Source organism: Oncorhynchus clarkii, chromosome 11, assembly GCF_045791955.1.
Source record: "Oncorhynchus clarkii lewisi isolate Uvic-CL-2024 chromosome 11, UVic_Ocla_1.0, whole genome shotgun sequence".
Taxonomy (NCBI): Eukaryota; Metazoa; Chordata; class Actinopteri; order Salmoniformes; family Salmonidae; genus Oncorhynchus; species Oncorhynchus clarkii.
The window spans coordinates 19,636,024-19,660,601 of NC_092157.1; the positions used below are offsets into that span (position 1 = coordinate 19,636,024).

General features: G+C 44.8%; 1 protein-coding gene across 1 annotated transcript in view; it reads left to right on the forward strand.

The window, feature by feature from the left end:
• LOC139420331 (polymerase (DNA directed), alpha 1) overlaps nt 1-24,578 on the forward strand; it is a 95,470-nt gene that overhangs the window by 57,268 nt on the left and 13,624 nt on the right. The window contains exons 33-36 of the mRNA XM_071170315.1: nt 5,041-5,222; nt 6,912-7,043; nt 10,027-10,143; nt 20,321-20,417. Coding sequence (XP_071026416.1) covers nt 5,041-5,222; nt 6,912-7,043; nt 10,027-10,143; nt 20,321-20,417 — 528 coding nt within the window. The remainder of the gene's footprint in view (nt 1-5,040; nt 5,223-6,911; nt 7,044-10,026; nt 10,144-20,320; nt 20,418-24,578) is intronic.

The following is a 24,578-nucleotide window of genomic DNA, read 5'->3' on the forward strand; positions in this document are numbered from 1 at the left end:
TTAATCAGGGCAAGGTGTCTGGTAACATGACCGAATACAAACAGTGCAGCTATTCCCTCCGCAAGGCTATCAAACAAGCTAAGCGCCAGTACAGAGACAAAGTAGAATCTCAATTCAACGGCTCAGACACAAGAGGCATGTGGCAGGGTCTACAGTCAATCACGGACTACAGGAAGAAACCCAGCCCAGTCACGGACCAGGATGTCTTGCTCCCAGGCAGACTAAATAACTTTTTTGCCCGCTTTGAGGACAATACAGTGCCACTGACACGGCCTGCAACGAAAACATGCGGTCTCTCCTTCACTGCAGCCGAGGTGAGTAAGACATTTAAACGTGTTAACCCTCGCAAGGCTGCAGGCCCAGATGGCATCCCCAGCCGCGCCCTCAGAGCATGCGCAGACCAGCTGGCCGGTGTGTTTACGGACATATTCAATCAATCCCTATACCAGTCTGCTGTTCCCACATGCTTCAAGAGGGCCACCATTGTTCCTGTTCCCAAGAAAGCTAAGGTAACTGAGCTAAATGACTACCGCCCCGTAGCACTCACATCCGTCATCATGAAGTGCTTTGAGAGACTAGTCAAGGACCATATCACCTCCACCCTACCTGACACCCTAGACCCACTCCAATTTGCTTACCGCCCAAATAGGTCCACAGACGATGCAATCTCAACCACACTGCACACTGCCCTAACCCATCTGGACAAGAGGAATACCTATGTGAGAATGCTGTTCATCGACTACAGCTCGGCATTCAACACCATAGTACCCTCCAAGCTCGTCATCAAGCTCGAGACCCTGGGTCTCGACCCCGCCCTGTGCAACTGGGTACTGGACTTCCTGACGGGCCGCCCCCAGGTGGTGAGGGTAGGCAACAACATCTCCTCCCCGCTGATCCTCAACACTGGGGCCCCACAAGGTTGCGTTCTGAGCCCTCTCCTGTACTCCCTGTTCACCCACGACTGCGTGGCCACGCACGCCTCCAACTCAATCATCAAGTTTGCGGACGACACAACAGTGGTAGGCTTGATTACCAACAACGATGAGACGGCCTACAGGGAGGAGGTGAGGGCCCTCGGAGTGTGGTGTCAGGAAAACAACCTCACACTCAACGTCAACAAAACTAAGGAGATGATTGTGGACTTCAGGAAACAGCAGAGGGAACACCCCCCTATCCACATCGATGGAACAGTAGTGGAGAGGGTAGCAAGTTTTAAGTTCCTCGGCATACACATCACAGACAAACTGAATTGGTCCACTCACACAGACAGCATCGTGAAGAAGGCGCAGCAGCGCCTCTTCAACCTCAGGAGGCTGAAGAAATTCGGCTTGTCACCAAAAGCACTCACAAACTTCTACAGATGCACAATCGAGAGCATCCTGGCGGGCTGTATCACCGCCTGGTATGGCAACTGCACCGCCCTCAACCGTAAGGCTCTCCAGAGGGTAGTGAGGTCTGCACAACGCATCACCGGGGGCAAACTACCTGCCCTCCAGGACACCTACACCACCCGATGTCACAGGAAGGCCATAAAGATCATCAAGGACATCAACCACCCGAGCCACTGCCTGTTCACCCCGCTATCATCCAGAAGGCGAGGTCAGTACAGGTGCATCAAAGCTGGGACCGAGAGACTGAAAAACAGCTTCTATCTCAAGGCCATCAGACTGTTAAACAGCCACCACTAACACTGAGTGGCTGCTGCCAACACACTGACACTGACTCAACTCCAGCCACTTTAATAATGGGAATTGATGGGAAATGATGTAAATATATCACTAGCCACTTTAAACAATGCTACCTTATATAAATGTTACTTACCCTACATTATTCATCTCATACGCATACGTATATACTGTACTCTATATCATCGACGGTATCCTTATGTAATACATGTATCACTAGCCACTTTATACTATACTATGCCACTTTGTTTACATACTCATCTCATTTGTACATACTGTACCCGATACCATCTACTGTATCTTGCCTATGCTGCTCTGTACCATCACTCATTCATATATCCTTATGTACATATTCTTTATCCCCTTACACTGTGTACAAGACAGTAGTTTGGAATTGTTAGTTAGATTACTTGTTATTACTGCATTGTCGGAACTAGAAGCACAAGCATTTCGCTACACTCGCATTAACATCTGCTAACCATGTGTATGTGACAAATAAGATTTGATTTGATTTATTCCTTACTTTTGAGCACTTTTTTTTTGCTGGCCTTGATATATGCATTTTTTATTTGACATTTTAATTGCGTTCGGAAAGTATTCAGACCCCTTGACTTTTAACACATTTTGTTACTTTACAGCCTTATTCTAAAATTGATTAACAAAAAATGTCCCTCATCAATCTACTCACAATACAATAATGACAAAGCGAAAACAGGTTTTTAGACATTTTTGCAAATGTTTTAAAAATAGAAAACCGAAATTCCTTCTTTATGTAAGTATTCTGACTCTTTGCTATGAGACTCGAAATTGAGCTTAGCTGCATCCTGTTTCCATTGATCATCCTTGAGATGTTTCTACAACTTGATTGTTGTCCACCTGTGTTAAATTCAATTGATTGGAAATTATTTGAAAAGGCACACGCCTGTCTATGTAAGTTCCCCAAGAGCAAAAAGCAAGCCATGAGGTCAAAGGAATTGTCCGTAGAGCTCCGAGACAGGATTGTGTCGAGGCACAGATCTAGGGAAGAGTACCAACAAATTTCTGCAGCATTGAAGGTCCCCAAGAACACAGTGGCCTCCATCATTCTTAAAACCTCTTACGTATTGTTGTTCCTGTACAGGAACCAAAATCAGCGGAAATTTCAGAGCGCCACCTGTAGTACTCGATAAAACTCAAACTTTCATTAAAACACACATGCAAGGTACTCAATTAAAGCTACACTCGTTGTGAATCTAGCCAACATGTCAGATTTGTAAAATGCTTTTCGGCGAAAGCATGAGAAGCTATTATCTGATAGTATGCACCCCCCGAAATACCTGAACGAGACCTAAACAAAAGATTTAGCGGTAGCCGGCGCTACACAAAACGCAGAAATAAAATATAAAACATTCATTACCTTTGACGAGCTTCTTTGTTGGCACTCCTATATGTCCCATAAACATCACAATTGGGTCTTTTTCCCGATTAAATCCGTCATTGTATACCCAAAATGTCCATTGATGAAGGCCGTCTGATCCAAGGAAAATTCACCTTTACAAGACGCAACGTCACTTTTTAAAATTAAAAAAGTTGCCTATAAACTTTTACAAATCACTTCAAACTACTTTTGTAAACCAACTTTAGGTATTAATAAACGTTAATAATCACGGGGCGATCTGTATTCGATAGCAGCAAGTCTTGAAATCATCGTCCATTTTTTTCACTTTCATAATTTCCTGGGTGCACCCCAAGACAGGAAGTGCCTATACGTCATCCCACCAAGGATAAACTTGCAATGAAATGCCAGTACTGGCGACATCGTGTGGAAGCTGTAGGCGTTGTAAACGGAACCTCATCTATTTTTGCCTTAGACAATTCAAAGACTGGCGGATGAATATTTTTTGGGTGTTTTTGGTGAACAGTTTTCCCTGGGATTTTTACTCCTGAACACGTTCTGTTATAGCCACAGACATTATTTAACCAGTTTTAGAAACTTCAGAGTGTTTTCTATACACACATACTTATCATATGCATATACTATATTCCTGGCATGAGTAGCAGGACGTTGAAATGTTGCGCGATTTTTAACAAAAAGTTGCGAAAAGCTGCGAGAATTCGCATCATCCGTAACAGGTTAAATAGAAGAGGTTTGGTCCCACCAAGACTCTTCTTAGAGCTGGCTGCCCGGCCAAACTGAGCAATCGTGGGAGAAGAGCCTTGGTCAGGGAGGTGATCAAGAACCCGATGGTCAGTATGACAGAGCTCTAGAGTTCCTCTGTGGAGATGGGAGAACCTTCCAGAAGGACAACTATCTCTGCAGCACTCCACCAATCAGGCCTTTATGGTAGAGTGGCCAGACGGAGGCCACTCCTCAGTAAAAGTCACATGACAGCACGCTTGGAGTTTGCTAGAAGGCACCTAAAAGAATCTCAGGCCAAAAGGGGCATACAGGACTCAGACAATAAGAAGCAAGATTCTCTGGTCTGATGAAACCATGATTGAAATCTTTGGCCTGAATGCCAAGCATCATGTCTGGAGGAAACCTGGCACCATCCCTACGGTGAAGCATGGTGTTGGTAGAATCATGCTGTGGGTATGTTTTTCAGAGGCGGATACTAGGAGACTGCGCCGTTCACCTTTCCCTCAATCCTGACTAAAGTGCAGAGAGATTCTTGATGAAAACCTGCTCTAGAACGTTTAGGACCTCAGACTGGGGCGATGACCCTAAGCACACAGCCAAGACAATGCAGGAGTGGCTTTGGGACAAGTCTCTGAATGTCCCTGAGTGGCCCAGCCAGAGCCCGGACTTGAACCCGATCGAACATCTCTGGAGAGACCTGAAAGTAGCTGTGCAGCGACTATCCCCATCCTACCTGACAGTGCTTAAGAGGATCTGCAGAGAAGAATGGGAGAAACTCCTCAAATACAGATAAGCTTATAGCATTATACCCAAGAAGACTCGAGGCTGTAATCGCTTCCAAAGGTGCTTCAACAAAGTACTGAGTAAAGGGTCTGAATACTTATGTAAATGTGATATTTCCATTCTTTTTTTTTTGTAATACTATGCAAAAATTTCTTTTTTTTTTCTGTCATTATGCAGTATTTTGTGTAGATTGAGGGGGGGAAATATTTCATCCGTTTTAGAATAAGGCTGTAACGCAACAAAATGTGGAAAAGGTTAAGGGGTCTGAATACTTTCCAAATGCACTGTATGTCAACTTCACCCTTGTGCATTGCCACACACATTCAGACAATGTAGTCTTGATTGGTTCTGCCTCAGACTTGTTTTGTGTGTTTGTTCAGTAGCGGTGTGTTTATAACTGGTGCCAATACCGTCTCTGTAGATATTGTGATTGATTGTGTGTGTGTTCCCCAGGTCTGGACCCCAGTCAGTTCCGGGCCCAGCAGCAGGCGCAGAGAGAGGAGGAGGGAGATGGGTTCCTAGGAGCTCCGGTCCAACTCACTGATGAGGAGAAATATAAAGACTGTGAACGCTTCACATTCACCTGCCCTCTCTGTACCACTGATAACGTCTACGACAATGTGTTTGAGGGAGCGGTACGTACACGCACGTGCTCGCACACACGTTTGATACTTCCTGTGAAGTATGCTATAGTCTTTCAGTGTTGTACCTCATGTCTTATTTTTAGACAGGACTGACTCATACACACAGTCTGTGTTCATTGACAGTTTACACTCCTGCACTTAAAGGCTCCTAAACCCCTATACACACACTCTCCATCTCGATCTGTCTTTTGTGCTTTTTCTCACTCACATCACACTCCTACCCACCTACTACAGCCATTCCTGAACCGAGGTCACTGGAAAAGGGAGGTGTGTATTTTCTTATCACTCAGTAATGAGTTAGATGGACACAGCTTTCTCTTGTCGCAGAGAAAGTCTTGAAGCTGACACTTTCCCCTCTGTTTGTCCTCCCATGGTTTTTACATCACACACACTGATAAGGTGGTACGTTAATTAGTGGTAACATGGTCTAACAACTTAGGCAGGCCTTGACTTGAGATACAGTGGGAGTGAAGGAAAGAGGCCAGGGAGATTGAAAGGGGGTGGCAAGAGAGGAGAAGAGCTGGAGGGAATGGGAAAGACAGATGGGGGAGAGGAAGAGAACATCAAATAGAGCGAGGTAGACGGCTGTTATCAAAACCAGAGAAGAGAAGAAACAGGGCGAGGGAGTGAAAGAAGGAAAATCAATTGATGTTTTCTAGTCATCTCTTGGGGATGAAAACCCAACTTCAAACTTTTGCTGTATGTGTACGCCCGGCTGTCCTGCCATCCGGCTGTCAGTCCCAACTCCCCATCCACCATTTCTGTAAAAGCAGGGAACCCCTGTAGGAATACCACTACTACTGTGTGGATGTACCACTGTGTGGAAATGTGTGTATCAGTGCAATAAATGCTGTTGAGACACCCTGTTGAGACACTCCCCAGTCCTGTCACTGACTAATTGAGAACATTGTTTAGGCCTTAGCAGATAGGAAGTAGTTAGCTACTAGTTGTGGAATTTCCATTGTGTTCGCAGTCCAGGTAGGTGCCTATGAAAGCCTGTTCTGACAGGTGAATGAGTGGGGAGATTGGCTGGAGTTTGGGAGTCTACAGGCTGGGGAGATTGGCTGGTAGTCTGCAGGCTGGGGAGATTGGCTGGAGCTTGGGAGTCTACAGGCTGGGGAGATTGGCTGGGAGTCTACAGGCTGGGGAGATTGGCTGGGAGTCTGCAGGCTGGGGAGATTGGCTGGGAGTCTGCAGGCTGGGGAGATTGGCTGGGAGTCTGCAGGCTGGGGAGATTGGCTGGGAGTCTGCAGGCTGGGGAGATTGGCTGGGAGTCTGCAGGCTGGGGAGATTGGCTGGGAGTCTGCAGGCTGGGGAGATTGGCTGGGAGTCTGCAGGCTGGGGAGATTGGCTGGGAGTCTGCAGGCTGGGGAGATTGGCTGGGAGTCTGCAGGCTGGGGAGATTGGCTGGGAGTCTGCAGGCTGGGGAGATTGGCTGGGAGTCTGCAGGCTGGGGAGATTGGCTGGGAGTCTGCAGGCTGGGGAGATTGGCTGGGCGTCTGCAGGCTGGGGAGATTGGCTGGGAGTCTACTTGATCTGCCTATATGTGGTGCTGCATGATTCCTACAGTCCTGAGTTCTCCACTGATAAACCTGGAGAGCAGGCTTTGACTGGTCTTGTGTGTGAGTGTGTGCGCGCGCCAGCGCTGTGCTGACAAAGTCCCATCTTGTTTGTGTGTAGGGTACGATGGTGGAGGCGGCTCTGCTGCGATGCTGCAACCCGACCTGTGGGGGGCGTCCTCTGGACTACCCCACACACATCAGCAACAAGCTGCTACTGGACATCCGCAAGCACATCAGGAAATACTACAGCGTGAGTACCAATGGGGGTGTGTAAGAGGGGGGAGAGAGATGTGTGTGGTTTATTGCAGGCAGTTTTGTCCTGCTCAGATTTACTATTACAATTTATTCCTACTCTCTACTGAATGCCGAACAATGGCCTTTCCCCTCGCCCTTCTGCAAATGGACTTAATTTAGTTCTTTCAGGCTTTAGTGCTTTCCTGGAATACACTACACTGTGCTCACTGTAGTAGTCAGGCTCTGACTGGAGCTTGTATTTGGATATCTTTCGTTGGAGAAATAGTGTGGAGGGTTTTAGAACTGTTCTGGAACTCTCTGTATTGGTTTCAGAACTTTTTGCTTAGTAGAACTCGTATGTTTTGTAGAACTAGTGCTGATGCTATCTTCAGGGTTGTGGAATGCAGTGGAAGACTGGAGTGGCGTTGCCTGCTAGTCTTTTAGATTGAGCATTGTGTGGAGGTAGGGGAGGGGGTGTTACTCTCCCACAGTGCTGAGCAGAAATCAATTAGTGGGGCGAATGTGCCCCCCAAAAAACACGCACATACACTCTCTCAGGGAACGAGCCCCTAGCCCCCTTTGTAATGTGTGAAACAGCTGCTGCCACTGAATACTAACACCACACACACACACACACACACACTCTAGGAATACACGTGTGTATAAACACACAGAGGGGGCGATGAAGAGTGGTAATTAAGGATTTCTTTCAGACGAAGGGAGAGCTCAAATGGAGTTGTTTGTCTGGCCAGATAGACTGAAAGCCCTGGCCTGCACCTCTGTGCGCGTGTGTTCCTACAGAGACGTTAACCCCCCCCGCTATTATCAATAAACCTGCTCTGCTAGACTGGCCAAACACTGATCCCTCTCTCTTCTGCCTCTTCCTCTCCATCAATCTTCCTCTCCATCTATCTTTCTCACTCCCCCCCGAGTGTCGTTGGTTCGTTTTGTCATTCCGACCCCCCTCTTATTTACCCCTTTCAAACACCCGTTGCCATGGCGTTTAACAAATTATTGCAATTACTCTCGTCATGTGGGTCACCCCTGGAAACTGGCTGAGGGAGGGAGGGAATAAATAGAGAAGAAGGTGATAATCCTATTTTGAACAAAAGGTCAAATTGCTGAATGGAGCCGCTTTGATTAAGCGGAGGATGTACAAAGTGGACTGGTTTCAGCTCTATTCAGAGAGTGAGAGGTGAGTGCGTGTTTGTGTGTGTGCGTGTCCCTGCCTGCGTGGTTGCGTGCTTTGTCTACAAAAGTGGACTGGTTTCAGACCTATTCAACTCTAGAGCTGGCAGGATTGATTTCCTTACAAGCTAGAACCTATTGTCTCTTCTCTCTCTCTAGTCCTTTTATCCTGAGAACCACCAGTCAAAATAGTGTGTATGTGCGCGCGCCAGGTTGATTCCTGTGTGTTGAGTTCCACTGGTCTGAGATCACTGTGTGAAACAGTAACCCTCCACAAAGTCAACTATCTGCCTCATTATCACACCCTGGATGGAGGGAGAAAAGGCGGTAGAGAGTTGGACAGGGGAAGAAAGGGGGAGCATGTTAGAAAAGAGGGAGAGGAGAAATGGGATGAGGTGCAAATGAGAGAAAAGAGGAGAGGGTGAAAGGAGAGAGGACTAGGGATGGAGAGGGAGGGAGTGTAGGCTAGTTTCTGTGTCTTGTCTCACTGCAGTTTAATCTGTTTAGTTAAATGGTGTGGAAGTCATCTGACGGCTGGATTCAGTGTGTCAGGTAGTGACTGCTGTAATTATGTCATTATTAGCCCCCCCATCTCCTTCTTGCTCTCTCTCTGGCTTAATGTTTTTCTCTCTTTCTCTCCTCTTGCTCAGTTTCACTCAAAGACCCACAGGACTTTATCAGTTAATATACACTTTCTCGTGTGTGTGTTCGCATGCATCTCCAGCCCATGGGAACAGTGCTGTGTGTTTAGGCTTGTGTCCTCAGGAGACTCTGGGATCAGACAGTCAGGCAATAATATCCCTAATGAACACACACACACAGCATCCCGCCAATCGCCTATAAACGAAAACCAAACACACACATATGTCCCAATTCAATTACAATCTCCCAGAGTTCACAGCATTACCCACAACCCCCTGGGCCAGAGACGTTATCTAAACATTGCCAACCACCACAGACACGAGGATCATGGGACATTAAACTGCTCTGTTGGCTCTGATAATATTCACCACAATTGTGTGTGTGTGTGTGTGTGTGTGGTTGCAGCCAGGTTAATGAGATTGATAACAGTACAATAGACCCTTCAGTTTATCTGTCTACTCTATGATTGTAATTGATACAGGGGAAAAGAGACCTCCAAATGTCCTCCTTTTCTCTGTGGCCTAGTATATCTGGGAGAGTTATGGGGTGACGGGTGCATAGGGGTGTGTGGCTCACCCTTAGAGTGCTCAACTGGGTCGTTGTGTGTGTGTGGGATGATTTGGTTTGTGAGGTGATAGGACAGGTGCAGTATGTAGTAAGGGGTTTGATGTCTTGGGAACTGTTATTATTTGGGTAATAACCCCAACACGAAAGGGCAGGCCAGGGAGATATTGGGGGGAGGGGAACAGAGGGAGTAGGTTCTGCACCTGTCCAAGGCCACTGACTCACCCCAGGGGTCCTAACCACCTCCTGCCCTCTGCTCTGCCTGTCTGAAAAGGGAAGGACCCCCAGACTCAAGCAGATGTGCCTTATTCGCACAGAGGGGTTGTCTTGGAAAATTTGAGAATATGCAATTTAGGGAGGAGGCAGAGAGAAGGCGAGAGAAAGTTGATCTATGTGTATTTAGGCAGATAATTATGTAATTGTTTCCAGCAAGTTAGCCTTGTTTTTTAAAGTTTCCTTCATATGAATACAAAGTTGTAAAATCATTATATTTCCTCTGCTTCTCTCTCCCCATCCTTCTCTGTCTGTCTCTCTCTGTCCCTCTCTCATGCCATCTCGCTTCACCCCCCAATCCCTCTTCATTCCTATCCCTCTCTCCATGTCAGGGTTGGTTGGTGTGTGAGGACCAGGCCTGTCAAAACCGGACTAGGAGGCTGCCTATCTCCTTCTCCAGATCTGGACCTATCTGTCCTGCCTGCACCCGCTCTACACTCAAACCAGAGGTAACAGACACACACTAACACACCGCACACACATACACCCACAAGCATGAACACACCACACACATATAATCCACTTGCATAAACACACTGGATGTGTACCCACACACTCACTCTTATCGATGTTGGATGGTTTGTCCAGGTGATGGTGCTGTAGAGCCATTTTAAAAGCTACTGAGCTCTCGTTCTCATCTCTCATCCTCTTCTCGCATCCTTTTCTCTTCTCTCATCCCCTTCTCTTCTCTCATCCCCTTCTCTTCTTGTCCCCTCCTTGTCTCAGTCCTCCGCTTCGCATCTCGCGTCCTCTCCTCTCGTCCTCTTCTCTCATCCTTTCCTCCATTCACATGGTCTAAATGATCTATTCTCACTCCCCTCTCACGTTCCCTTGTTTTTGCTCTCCTTTTTATTTACCTCCCCTCCATATTTCTCCTCTCACTCTCCCTCCCTCCCACCCTGTCCTTGCCTCAACTGTTGTGTTCATACTTTAATGAGATTCTTATACAGGCCTTCCCAACACACACACACTTGTAATTCATGTTGAAGTACAACATACACATACTGATAAGGGTATCCTCTGTTCTCTACACAGGCCTCTTACGGCCTTGAGTGTGTGTCTGTAGGAGGGTACTGGTAGTTTTTAAACTGTCTCCTTTATGAAGACCAGGTTAGCCTGAAGGGTAGATGTTTTTCTTTCTGTGTTTCTCTGCCTTCACTTGATCTGACATCTCTTTCCCTCTCGTTTTATCCCTGATGTTTCAATGTATTTTTCTCCTGTAGTTCTCTCCCCTTTTCCGCTTTTTTTTACTCCTTCTCCACTTTCTTCCTCCTTCCCTACAAGCTACAAGCTTCTCTCTCTCTCTCGATCCTCCCCCTTTCTCTCCCCAAGCTCCCTTCCCCTCTTCCTCCTTCTTCTCTCTCCCCCTTTTTCCCCCTCTTTTTCCCCCCTCATCCTCTCTCCCTCCCCTTATCTCTCTTCCTCTATCTCTCTCTAGCAGTGTGTAGGGTTGTGTGGCGACAGGTTGAAACCCAAAAGGCCAATTTGTCTTGTCACCACGGCCACTTAGGCGTCCTTCTCTGTGCCTGAGGGCCCTGCCACTTTAAACTGCTGGCTGAATAAAACATTTAACTCACCCCTCTACCCTTAACCCACCTCTTCTCTCCTCCGCTCCCTCCGTCCCTCCAGTTCTCCCTTGCTCCCTTCTTCAGCCTTCCTCCCTTTCGCTCCTCGCCCACTTGCTCCCATCTTTCTGTTCTCTCTCCCTCTTTCTCCCCTCTTGTACTTTCATTCCTCCATCCTTTTCTCATTCTCTATCTCATTATCCGTCATCCCCTCTTTCTCCCCTTTGCCTCCACCCTTCTTCTCCTTTATCTTATCCCTCTATCCTCTTCCTACTCTTCATTCCACAGCCTCGTTCCTGTCTCTGTCAGTGATGTGTTTTCTGCTTGCTCTCTCTCCCCCTCCTGCTACCTCCCTCTCTCCCCTTCTCATATTCCCTCCCTTGCCCCCCCCCCCCCCCCCCCCCCCATTATCTGTCTCTCTCTCGCCCTACTCTCTTCCTCACTCTGATCTCCATGTAATAGAGGAGTAATAGCCACTCTTGTTGATTGGTTGGTAATTTGAGGGAGTTATGCACAGGTGCAATTTGTAATATTTTCAGTAAATTAAATTCTCTTTCTCTCTCCCTCTTTAACAATCTCCCCCTCCCTTGCTTTCGTTTTGTATCTGATGCGCTGTTTCTCTCTCTCATTTTCTGTTTCTCTATCGCTTCTTTTTTCCCTTTCATTTTCGGTTTAGCCAATGCGCTCAGTCCCCTCCCACTCTTTCTTCCTCTCTCCCTCACTCCCTCCCTCTTTCTCCCTATCTATCTTTCTCTCCCTGCTTCCCTCTCTCTCTTTCTCCCTCAGTTTTATTGATGTACGTTCAGGCGCCCATTAAAGCTCTTTTTTCCTCTCTAGTGGAAATTGCAGCATGTTAATTTTCACACAAATTACGGCAATAGCAGGTATCTCTATTTGATACATTATAGCTGGAGCAATCAGAGATAATTGAGTGCCTTTCAGAGGGAGACGGCTGCATTCACTCCCGGCTCAAAGCCGCCCCATTATCGCCTAATCGCTCTTTAAACACTGAAATTCACCGAACAAAAATTCTTGTCATAATTTCGCTTAAGTGTATTTGGAAATCACAGGGCCTTTGAGCGAGGATAATTGAAATCAAATCCCTTTCACTGAAGCTGACATTTCTACATTTCCCCCCAATTGAAATTAATTTCAAAAATTGAGCATGAATATCTTCAAATAGCAGGCAATTATGCCTTGTGAATGGGGAGAAATTACCCATTGGTGCAGGGCTGCGCTAGCGAGCGGGAGCGCCAGTTAAATGTCTTTGTTTCCTGCAGTGTTTGGCTAGTAAAGATTTACATATATTGACTCATTATGGAGGCTTGTGAAGCAGATCGCTGGGAGAACTCAACCCAACGCTACAACGTCTGAGTTAAACCGTATCAGATATCACAACGCACAGCTACACAGTGATTTCTCTCTCCTCTCTCTTGCAGCTACAGTGGTGTGTGTGTGTGTAAGGGGTCAACTGGATCTGCAGGTTAGCAGTGTCTAGGTGGAATATATACTGAGTGTACAAAACATTAGCAACATCTTCCTAATATTGAGTTACACCCCCTTTTGCCCTCAGGGGCATGGATTCTACAAGGTGTTGAAAGCGTTCCACAGGGATGCTGGCCCATGTTGACTCCAATGTTTCCCACAGTTGTGTCAAGTTGGCTGGATGTCCTTTGGGTGGTGGACCATTCTTGATACACATGGGAAACTGTTGAGCATGAAAAACCCAGCCGGTGCACCTGGCACCCACTACCATCTACCAGTCTGTTGTCTTGCCAATTCACCCTCTGGAGGGCACACAAACACAATGCCTCAAGGCTTAAAAATCATTCTTTAACCTGACACTGAAGTTGATTTAACATGTGATATCAATAAGGGATCATTTCTTTCACCTGGTCAGTCTATGTCATGGAAAGAGCAGGTGTGCTTAATGTTTGTACACTTAGTGTATGGCATGGAACCTTTAGATGTAGCTCCAGTGTTTATGGATTAGTACTAGTGATGGCTGACTGTGCTGTATTTACTGAATTAATTTCATACTGAGCACGAGACTGTCTTAGTTACTCACTTATTTTGTCATGTAGTCATTGACCTCTCAGTACCTGTCTGAATAGAATACTAATTGTAGTTTTTTTGGGGGGGGGTGTCATTTTTACCGTGTTCAGTTTATTGTGTGGGCTTTTGTGGTTTGTTTTAGACTGTTGGCTGTGGTTTAGCTATTTAGACCCATTTTGTATGCTATCTCCCCCTTTTTCTCCCTTTCATCCCCTTTCAATTTTCACTCCCCCTCTTTGCTCTCCCACAATTGTTTCTCCCCCTGTTCTCTCTCTCTCTCTCTCTCCCCTTGTTTCTCTCCCTCTCAGCCCATACTTTACAGGTTCACTTGCATGAGAAAGGGAAGTGCACCTACTATATGGTGGGTGTGTGTGCAGATTGAGTGAGGGGGGTAGTCAGCGAGGTTGTGGGGGGGGGGGGGGGGGGGGGGTTGTTCGCTCCCTAGAGAGGCAATTTCACAGCTGGTTTGCTCTTTGGGCAGCCAGGCTGAAAATGCAGCAGATTTGTGGTGCAAATTGAAATGGTGTCAGTACAAGAACAAAGCACTGAGCCGAATGACGAGGCGTTTGTGCGTGTGTGGTTGTGTGTGCTCTAAATTCAATAACGACCTGTAACACCTTTAGCCACGCCTCTTCGACACCTGTCAGTCAAGTCCAGTGCGACTTTGTGTGTATGGCTAGTTTGTGAGAGGGGAAGTGTGTGTGCTCTGCGTTGGCAACGGTAACCAAGGATCCATTATGGGATTCGTGGTTAGTTATTGACCAGGCAGTGCATCGTGGGTCAACAGCTGTGTGTCTCGCATGGCCATAGATGACCATTACATACATACATACAGTTGAAGTCGGAAGTTTACATACATCTTAGCCAAATACATTTAAACTCCGTTTTTCACAATTCCTGACATTTAATCCTAGTAACTATTCCTTGTCTTACGTCAGTTAGGATCACCACTTTATTTGAAGAATGTGAAATGCCAGAATAATAGTAGAGAGAATGATTTACTTCAGCTTTTATTTCTTTCATCACCCAGTGGTTCAGAAGTTTACATACACTCAATTAGTATTTGGTAGCATTGCCTTTAAATTGTTTAACTTGGGTCAAACGTTTCGGGTAGCCCTTCCACAAGCTTCCCACAATAAGTTGGGTGAATTTTGGCCCGTTCCTCCTGACAGAGCTGGTGTAACTGTTGTCAGGTTTGTAGGCCTCCTTGTAGGCCTCCTTACAATTTTGGAAGTATGCTTGGGGTCATTGTACATTTGGAAGACCCATTTGCGACCAAGCTTTAACTTCCTGACTGATGTCTTGAGATGTTGCTTCAACATATCCACAATTTTCCTACCTCGTGATGCCATCTATTTTGTGACGTGCACCAGTCCCTCCTGCAGCAAAGCCCTCCCACAACATGATGCTGCCACCCCCGTGCTTCACTGTTGGGATGGTGTTCTTCGGTTTGCAAGCCTCCCCCTTTTTCCTCCAGACATAATGATGGTCATTATGGCCAAACAGTTCTGTTTTTGTTTCATCAGACCAGAGGACATTTCTCCAAAAAGTATGATCTTTGTCCCCATGTGCAGTTGCAAACCGTAGTCTGGATTTTTATGGCGGTTTTGGAGCAGTGGCTTCTTCCTTTGCTGAGCAGCCTTTCAGGTTATGTCGATATAGGACTTGCTTTACTGTGGGTATAGATACTTTTGTGCTTGTTTCCTCCAGTATCTTCACAATGTCCTTTTGCTGTTGTTCTGGGATTGATTTGCACTTTTCGCACCAAAGTAGGTTCATCTCTCGGAGACAGAACACGTCTCCTTCCTGAGCAGTATGGCGGCTGCGTGGTCCCTTGATGTTTATACTTGCATACTATTGTTTGTACAGATGAACGTGATACCTTCAGGCGTTTGGAAATTGCTCCCAAGGATGAACCAGACTTGTGGAGGTCTATAATTTTTTTTCTGAGGTCTTGGCTGATTTCTTTTGGTTTTCCAATGATGTCAAGCAAAGAGGCACTGAATTTGAAGGTAGGCCTTGAAATGCGTCCACAGGTACATGCATCCACAACTCCAATTGACTCAAATAATGTCAATTAGCCTATCAGAAGCTTCTAAAGCCAATACATAATTTTCTGGAATTTTCCAAGCTCTTTAAAGGCACAGTCAACTTAGTGTATGAAAACTTCTGACCCACTGGAATTGTGATACAGTGAATTATAAGTGAAATAATCTGTCTGTAAACAATTGTTGGAAAAATTACTTGTTAAGCTGAAAGTAGATGTCCTAACTGACTGGCCAAAACTATAGTTTGTTAACAAGAAATTTGTGGAGTGGTTGAAAAACGAGTTTTAATGACTCCAACCTAAGTGTTAAACTTCCGACTTCAATTGTACACACTACCGTTCAAAAGTTTGGGGTAACTTAGAAATGTCCTTGTTTTTGAAAGAAAAGCACATTCTTTTGTTTTGTCTGTTAAAATAGCATCAAATTGATCAGAAATACAGTGTAAATATTGTTAATGTTGTAAATGACTATTGTAGCTGGAAAGATTTTTTTAAAGGAATGTCTATATAGGCGTATAGAAGCCCATTATCAGCAACTATCACTCCTGTGTTCCAATGGCACATTGTGTTAGCTAATCCAAGTTTATCATTTTAAAAGGCTGATTGATCATTAGAAAACCCTTTTGCAATTATGGTAGCACAGCTGAAAACTAGTTCTGATTAAAGATGCAATAAAACTGTCATTTAGACTAGTTGAGTATCTGGAGCATCAGCATTTGTGGGTTCGATTACAGGCTCAAAATGGCCAGAAACAAAGCACTTTCTTCTGAAACTCGTCAGTCTATTCTTGTTCTGAGAGATGATGGCCATTCCATGCGAGAAATTGCTAAGAAACTGAAGATCTCGTACAGCGCTGTATACTACTCCCTTCACAGAACAGCGCAAACTGGCTCTAACCAGAATAGAAAGAGGAGTGGGAGGCCCCGGTGCACAACTGAGCAAGAGGACAAGTACATTAGTGTCTAGTTTGAGAAACAGACTAGAGGTTGACCGATTATGATTTTTCAACACTGAGGACCAAAACAAGCCGATACCGATTAATCGGACGATTTCTATTTATTTATTTGTGATAATGACAATTACAACAATACTGAATGAACACTTTTATTTTAACTTAATACATCAATAAAATCAATTTAGCCTCAAATAAATCATGAAACCTGTTCCATTTGGTTTACATAATGCAAAAACAAAATGTTGGAGAAGAAAGTAAAAGTGCAATATGTGCCATGTAAGAAAGCTAACGTTTCAGTTCCTTGCTCAGGACATGAGAACATATGAAAGCTGGTGGTTCCTTTTAACATCTTCAATATTCCCAGGTAAAAAGTTTTAGGTTGTAGTTATTATAGTAATTCTAGGACTACTTCTCTCTATACCATTTGTATTTCATATACCTTTGACTATTGGATGTTCTTATAGGCACTTTAGTGTAACATTATACCTTCCGTCCCTCTCCTCGCCCCTACCTGGGCTCGAACCAGGAACACATCGACAACCGCCACCCTCAAAGCATCGTTATCCATCGCTCCCCATAAACCGCGGCCCTTGCAGAGCAAGGGGAACAACTACTTCAAGGTCTCAGAGCGAGTGACGTCACCGATTGAAACGCTATTAGCGCGCACCCCGCTAACTAGCTAGCCATTTCACATTACACCAGCCTAATCTCGTGAGTTGATAGGCTTGAAGTCATTAACAGCTCAATGCTTGAAGCACAGCGAAGCGCTGCTGGCAAATGCAGGAAAGTGCTGTTTGAATGAATGCTTACAAGTCTTCTGCCTACCACCGCTCAGTCAGACTGCTCTATCAAATATCAAATCATAGACTTAATTATAACATAATAACACACAGAAATAGGTCATTAATATGGTCAAATCCGGAAACTATAATTTCGAAAACAAAACGTTTATTATTTCAGTGAAATACGGAACCGTTCCATATTTTGTCTAAGGGGTGGCATCCCTAAGTCTAAATATTGCTGTTACATTGCACAACCTTCAATGTTATGTCATAATTATGTAAAATTCTGGCAAATTAATGATGATTGTCTTTCTTAGGAAGAAATGGTCTTCACACAGTTCGCAACTAGCCAGGCGGCCCAAACTGCTGCATATATCCTGACTCTGCTTGCACGGAAAGCAAGAGAAGTGACACAATTTCCGTAGTTAGAAGAAATTAATGTTCGCAGGCAATATTAACTAAATATGCAAGTTTAAAAATATATACTTGTGTATTGATTTTAAAGAAAGGCATTGATGTTTATGGTTAGGTACACATTGGTGCAACGACAGTGCTTTTTTCGCGAATGTGGTTGTTAAATCATCATCCGTTTAGCGAAGTTGGCTGATTCTATGAGAAATGAACAGGCACCGCATCGATTATATGCAATGCAGGACAAGCTAGATAAACTAGTAATATCATTAACCATATGTAGTTAACTAGTGATTATGTTAAGATTGATTGTTTTTTATAAGATAAGTTGCTAGCTAGCATTAAACTTATCTTGGCTTCTTGCTGCACTCATGTAACAGGTAGTCAGCCTGCCACGCGGTCTCCTTGTGGAGTGCAATGTAATCAACCACAATCGATGTCCAAAAATGCCGATTACCGATTTGTTATGGAAACTTGAAATCGGCCCTAATTAATCGATTAATCGGTCGACCTCTAAAACAGATGTCTCACAAGTCCTCATCTGGCAGTTTCAATAAATAGTACCCACAAAACACCAGTCTCAACGTCAACAGTGAAGAGGCGACTCCGGGATGCTGGCCTTCTAGGCAGAGTTGCAAAGAAAAAGCCATATCTCAGACTGGCCAATAAATGTAAAGATTAAGATGGGCAAAAGAACACAGACACTGGACAGAGGAACTGCCTACAAGGCCAGCATCCCAGAGTCGCCTCTTCACTGAGACTGGTGTTTTGCGGGTACTATTTAATGAATCTGCCATTTGAGGACTTGTGAGACATCTGATTCTCAAACTAAACACAATAATGTACTTATCCTCTTGCTCAGTTGTGCACTGGGGCCTCCTACTCTTTCTATTCTGGTTAGAACTGTTCTGTGAAGGGAGTCGCACACAGCGTTGTACGAGATCTTCAGTTTCTTGGCAATTTGTCACATGGAATAGACTTCATTTCTCAGAACAAGAATAGACTGACGAGTTTCAGAAGAAAGGTCTTTGTTTCTGGACATTTTGAGCCTGTAATCGAACCCACAAAAGCTGATGCTCCAGATACTCAACTAGTCTAAAGAAGGACAGTTTTATTGCTTCTTTAATCAGAACTACAGTTTTCAGCTGTGCTAACATAATTGCGAAAGGGTTTTCTCATGATCAATTAGTCTTTTTAAAATGATCAACTTGGATTTGCTAACATAACGTGCCATTGGAACACAGGAGTGATGGTTGCTGATAATGGGTCTCTGTACGCCTATGTAGATATTCTATAAACCATCTGCCGTTTCCAGCTACAATAGTCATTTACAACATTAACAATGTCCACACTGTATTTCTGATCAATTTGATGTTATTTTAATGGACAAGAAATTTGCTTCTTTCTTTTTTTAACAAGGAGATGTCTAAGTGACCCCAAACTTTTGAATGGTGGTGTACATGCATACTCACAGACTTGTTAAACACTACACACACTCATTCATAGACATTGAAAACACAATCCATTCGCGGACACAGGCATTACGGATACTAACACTGTCATACACGCATCATAATAATAACATACTACATACCCCTGATGCTAGTTATGGGGGTGTCCTGTAGTTGAATGTAACAGTCAGTGTAATTGGCGTTGTGATAATGGCCTCATGCAATCACATTGACGGAGGCTGTTGTTCAGCTGCCTCTCCTCTTTCTCAAAAACCTTATCACAACAAACTATAAGCCAGGTGATTTACACATGATCAGATCTCTTTCCCTTTCTCTTCCCTCTCCTCTCCCTCATTTCCCTCTCTACCTCCCTCTCTCTCGCTCTCACCCACTACCTCATTATCTCAGCCTCTCTCTCTCTGACATGTGACTAGAGTTAATTGTTGCTGAAATTAACAAACCAAACTACGGCTTTATTGGTCATGCTCCCTGAGAGGAGGATGGCGAGATGTAAATAGATGAGAGGTGGAAATAGGAGGATCAGGGATGTGAGCATGGTCTGAGAATGTGGGAGGAAAGTGAAAGAGGTGGAGGAGGAGACAGTATATTTTATGACATCTCATTAAATAGAGGTAAAACGCGAACATAAAGTGTCTTCATAGGGCGTTGGGCCACCACGAGCCAGAACATCTTCAATGCACCTTGGCATCAATTCTACAAGTGTCTGGAACTCTATTGGAGGGATGCGACACCATTCTTCCATGAGAAATACCATCATTTGGTGTTTTGTTGATGGTGGTGGAAAACGCTATCTCAGGCACTGCTCCAGAATCTCCCAGAAGTGTTCAATTGGGTTGAGTTCTGGTGACTGAGATGGCCATGGCATATGGTTTACATTGTTTTCATGCTCATCAAACCATTCATTGACCACTCGTGCCCTGCGGATGGGGGTATTGTCATCCTATTGTCATCCTATGGGGGCATAGCTATGGTTGCCAAAATAATGACCTGTCCAGCACTTTTATACATGACCCTAAGCATGATGGGATGTTAATAGCTTAACTCAGGAACCACACCTGTGTGGAAGCACCTGCTTTCAAAACACTTAATATCCCTAATTTACTAGCATTTCCATTATTTTGGCAGTTGCCTGTATATTATCAGAGCACCTTGGGTGCTAGTAACACTGGGGTTGGATTAAGGGGCTTGGAACAGTCTCTCTCTCTCTCTCTCTCTCTCTCTCTCTCTCTCTCTCTCTCTCTCGCTCTCGCTCTCGCTCTCGCTCTCTACACAAACTACAGGTTTGACTGCTACAGTACCTGTTGATGAGTGTGTAGTAATGTGTGTTTTCTCTCCACAGTACTCTGAGAAAGCCCTGTACACCCAGCTGTGCTACTACAGATTCATCTTCGACTGGGAGTACGCTGTCAGCAAAGTACTACAGAGCGACGAGAGAAGTAAAACTACACACACACTAGCATTCAATCAATATTACAATTGACACCCACTTACTGTACATACATCTTAGAGGCCTATGTATTAAGACGCACATACAGTTTATTGTAGTGACTGTCACAGTCGCCTGTAGACACTAGTGATACGCGGGTTGACTCATAACCCACAGTTCCCGCGGTTAAATCCGCCTGGCGGGCAGGCTTAGGGACATTAAATATTGTGTGGATGAAAAGTGGGTTGAATAGAGAAAACAATGCATAAAAAATCCATATATATCATTCTTATCTATAGGTTCCATTAAAAATGTTTATTATTGTTATTTGACGTTAGTGCGTAGCCTAAGCCTACGCTTTAGGGCCGAACTGTACACTCGCCAAATACACACCAATTGCCAAATGCTTTGGGATCAGAAAAAGTTTACGTTGATCCACTGAGGCAGAAAAGACTATCGGAGTTTAATTTAAGAAGAGGAAAGCTGCAAAATGGACAGCTGAAAATAAATAGGAGGGCCAGAACAGTAGTTTAATGTTTGGGAACGATTTGCTGAAGTGGTAAAAGAGCATGATAGCGGTGCCGGCTATGTTAAATGTGATGATTGTGAGGCGCTATATAAATTCAAGTCACACGACGGGGACTTTAACATGGCATGTTGAGGGAACTGTAGGCTAATGTTCAGATGGTTAAATGGAACAGTCGTCTGAAATCCAGACACTGACTAGGTCTGTAACCTCTCACATAGCCTAATATAACATTTACTCCTGCAGAATGATTTCTTTCTTTCAGCATTTTGAGAGAATTAATGCGTGGTTAGGGACTGTCTGTAAAGGTGCTATCTTTATCAGCATCATAAAATATGCATCCAAGCCAAAACATGTTAGGTGGTTTTCACAGCTTTTAATTTCCTTAAAACTGATGTATTTTGGAAATTTTGCACATAATCATTTCCGTAAATTTTTTTTTTATTGCATTTTCGCCCCGGTCCCTTTGCTGTCCGAGTGAAGCAGTGAAGAAAGAACTTTACCAATGTCAACTAGATTGAAGAATTCATTCTATCGATTTATGGCATTATTCTGGTGAGCGAGGGTTTATTTAGTATTCGAAGGCAACAAGTAATGACTGAAGATAAGCTGCATGTATCTAATTATAGACAAGTTGACTAACAAATAGACAACCAAAATGTTGAAATTATAAGCAGAAACACAGGCCTATCTAAAAGGCCTGTCAAAAAATTGCTCCGCCTCTGACTGTACATCACATTTTCTATATTTGCGTGTTTGGTTCGGATGTGGGCCTCAGATTTGAACTATCACATAGTCAGTCAGGTGTGGATGAACAAACAGCTGACCAACGCATCACTAGTAGACACACACCCATGCGTTGGTGGATGGGCGTGGGCTATGAGGGGGTTGGGTTAAGGACACTCAGCTCCTCGAGTCGACAGCCCTAATTTCGTAGACGGATTCAATCACACACACACAGACACACACACACACAGACACAGAGAATCTTACACAATCGTACACACACAGAATGCAAAATGCTCCAATCACGGAGAGAAAGAGGGAAAGAGCTCTCCATCTCTCTCTCTTTCCCGCTCTCTTCCTTTTCTCCGACAGCCACTCTGTTGCCAGTGTTGATTGAAAACAGGTTTTAGATTTGGGGAAATGATAGGGGGAGTAATAGGCAAGCGGATGAAAGGATAGCCCTTCTGCCTTAATAGGACATGGAGCGTATATTTCCTCCCGGACCCATTTAGCCGCGACACACCACGCTCTGGGCTCGCTCCGGAGGCCCCTTACCCACAGTCCTCTGATTGATGTCACTTGATTAGAAAGGGTCGCTCTGCGAATAGATTTATTTATTTGATTAAATATGTATGTATGTGTGTGTGTGTGTGTGTAGACGCATGTGTGAAAGCGAGGGCCGGAGAGAGGGAGCGAAAGAGCAAGGCAGCGGAGGTAAATATAAGTTGTAATCAATAGATGACCACTCTGGAGACGGATGGCGCAGGAATGGCAGGATGGGGATGGAGGAGAGGTGGAGGCGGCGAGGAGGGCTAACATGATTATAGCCTCTTTTCTTTTGTGTTTTTCCCCCTCTTTCTTTGATGTGAGAAATCAACGCCAATCCTTTCTTTCCCTCCCCTTTTCTGCCTTGCTTTCTTTACTTGCTTTTCATTATTTCCTTCTTGTGCGTCTGGCCTTGTCAGGTTCTTTGTTTGGTCAACTTTAGAAATAACCGTTTAACCCTTTACGATCGTGGGAATTGGCCTATATGGATAGGGCTACATTGAAATGTTTCTTACAGAAGAAATATGGAATGCATAACAATGGTAGCAGTTAAAAGGAACTGGGAGACTATGTGGAAATTATTAGACTAAATGTGAGGTACACAACAGTTCACCTATCACATGACTGAATCTAACCATTACACTGTTTTGATTTTATGTGCATTTTACATTTACTGTACTTTCACTGCATTTGTTAATGAAATCTGAAAATATTCTGGATACATTCAGTAACATGATAAGAATGTTGGGTAGGCGCAATATAATAAAAAATAATTATAAGGGCTTGAGTGAGAGTTCTAACTGTTGTTTCCAAGTAGCCACAAACCTCTCCAAAGTGTGCAGTGTCTAAGTCATTTCAATGTGCTTTTTTTGAGCTCTCCTAGCTGTGCCGTTGAGGAGCTCTCCTAGCTGTGCCGTTGAGGAGCTCTCCTAGCTGTGCCGTTGAGGAGCTCTCCTAGCTGTGCCGTTGAGGAGCTCTCCTAGCTGTGCCGTTGAGGAGCTCTCCTAGCTGTGCCGTTGAGGAGCTCTCCTACCTGTGCCGTAGAGGAGCTCTCCTACCTGTGCCGTAGAGGAGCTCTCCTAGCTGTGCCGTAGAGGAGCTCTCCTAGCTGTGCCGTAGAGGAGCTCTCCTAGCTGTGCAGTAGAGGAGCTCTCCTAGCTGTGCCGTAGAGGAGCTCTCCTAGCTGTGCCGTAGAGGAGCTCTCCTAGCTGTGCCGTAGAGGAGCTCTCCTAGCTGTGCCGTAGAGGAGCTCTCCTAGCTGTGCCGTAGAGGAGCTCTCCTAGCTGTGCCGTAGAGGAGCTCTCCTAGCTGTGCCGTAGAGGAGCTCTCCTAGCTGTGCCGTTGAGGAGCTCTCCTAGCTGTGCCGTTGAGGAGCTCTCCTAGCTGTGCCGTAGAGGAGCTCTCCTAGCTGTGCCGTTGAGGAGCTCTCCTAGCTGTGCCGTTGAGGAGCTCTCCTAGCTGTGCCGTTGAGGAGCTCTCCTAGCTGTGCCGTTGAGGAGCTAGAGCAAAGCACACTTGTAGTTGTTTTGTTTGGAACACAGCACTGCTTCCCCGACCATCACACAATCCAACAATGTCCCATTATAAATCGCAATCTGGGTCAGGTGGGCATAATTTGAATGCTTGTTCTATTGCCAACATGACTAGCTAAATCATGACTAGCTAAATTGCCAACATGACTAGCTAAATTGCCAACATGACTAGCTAAATCATGACTAGCTATATTATAAGATTACAGTGTTCGCATAGAAAGGAGTCATGAGTGCATTCTGATGTGTTGGTCCGTGGCAAACTTCCTTCACAATACAACAAACGGGCTCATTCTGTTCAGGATATGACGCCATGTCAACTTGTAACTGTACATCAAACATAGTGATCAGAAATGTTGACACTGACATGAGTCTTATGATGTGGAAATGTGAAGTGCACATTTGGACGGGTGTTTGGCAAGCTTGTATGACATCATAGCTGTATTTATAATATAATCCTCCACGGTCTCATCTTTCACTCACTCAGACAACAAAAGAGTTGCAAAAGTTACCCGATTACCAGGAGGGATGGGGGGCAACTTCTAGTCGGGCGCGGTACTCAAGTTCAGAACGGCTGTCAGTCAAAACCCATACAGCGCTGTGAAGCGACAGAGCCTGAGCTCTGACATCACGTATAGCATGTTTCTGTACAGCCACTGCGTTACAGTTTAGGCACTTACCAGTGTCCAAGTCTGCTATTTTCAACCCTTATACGGGTACAAGTGTAAAGGGCTACACCTTTTATTGTATAGTTTTCAACAACACACCGTGTTGAAACTATTCAAAATGTATATTTCATCTCCCAGGCCTAAACACACGACTATGTGACTACTCTCACTCACCC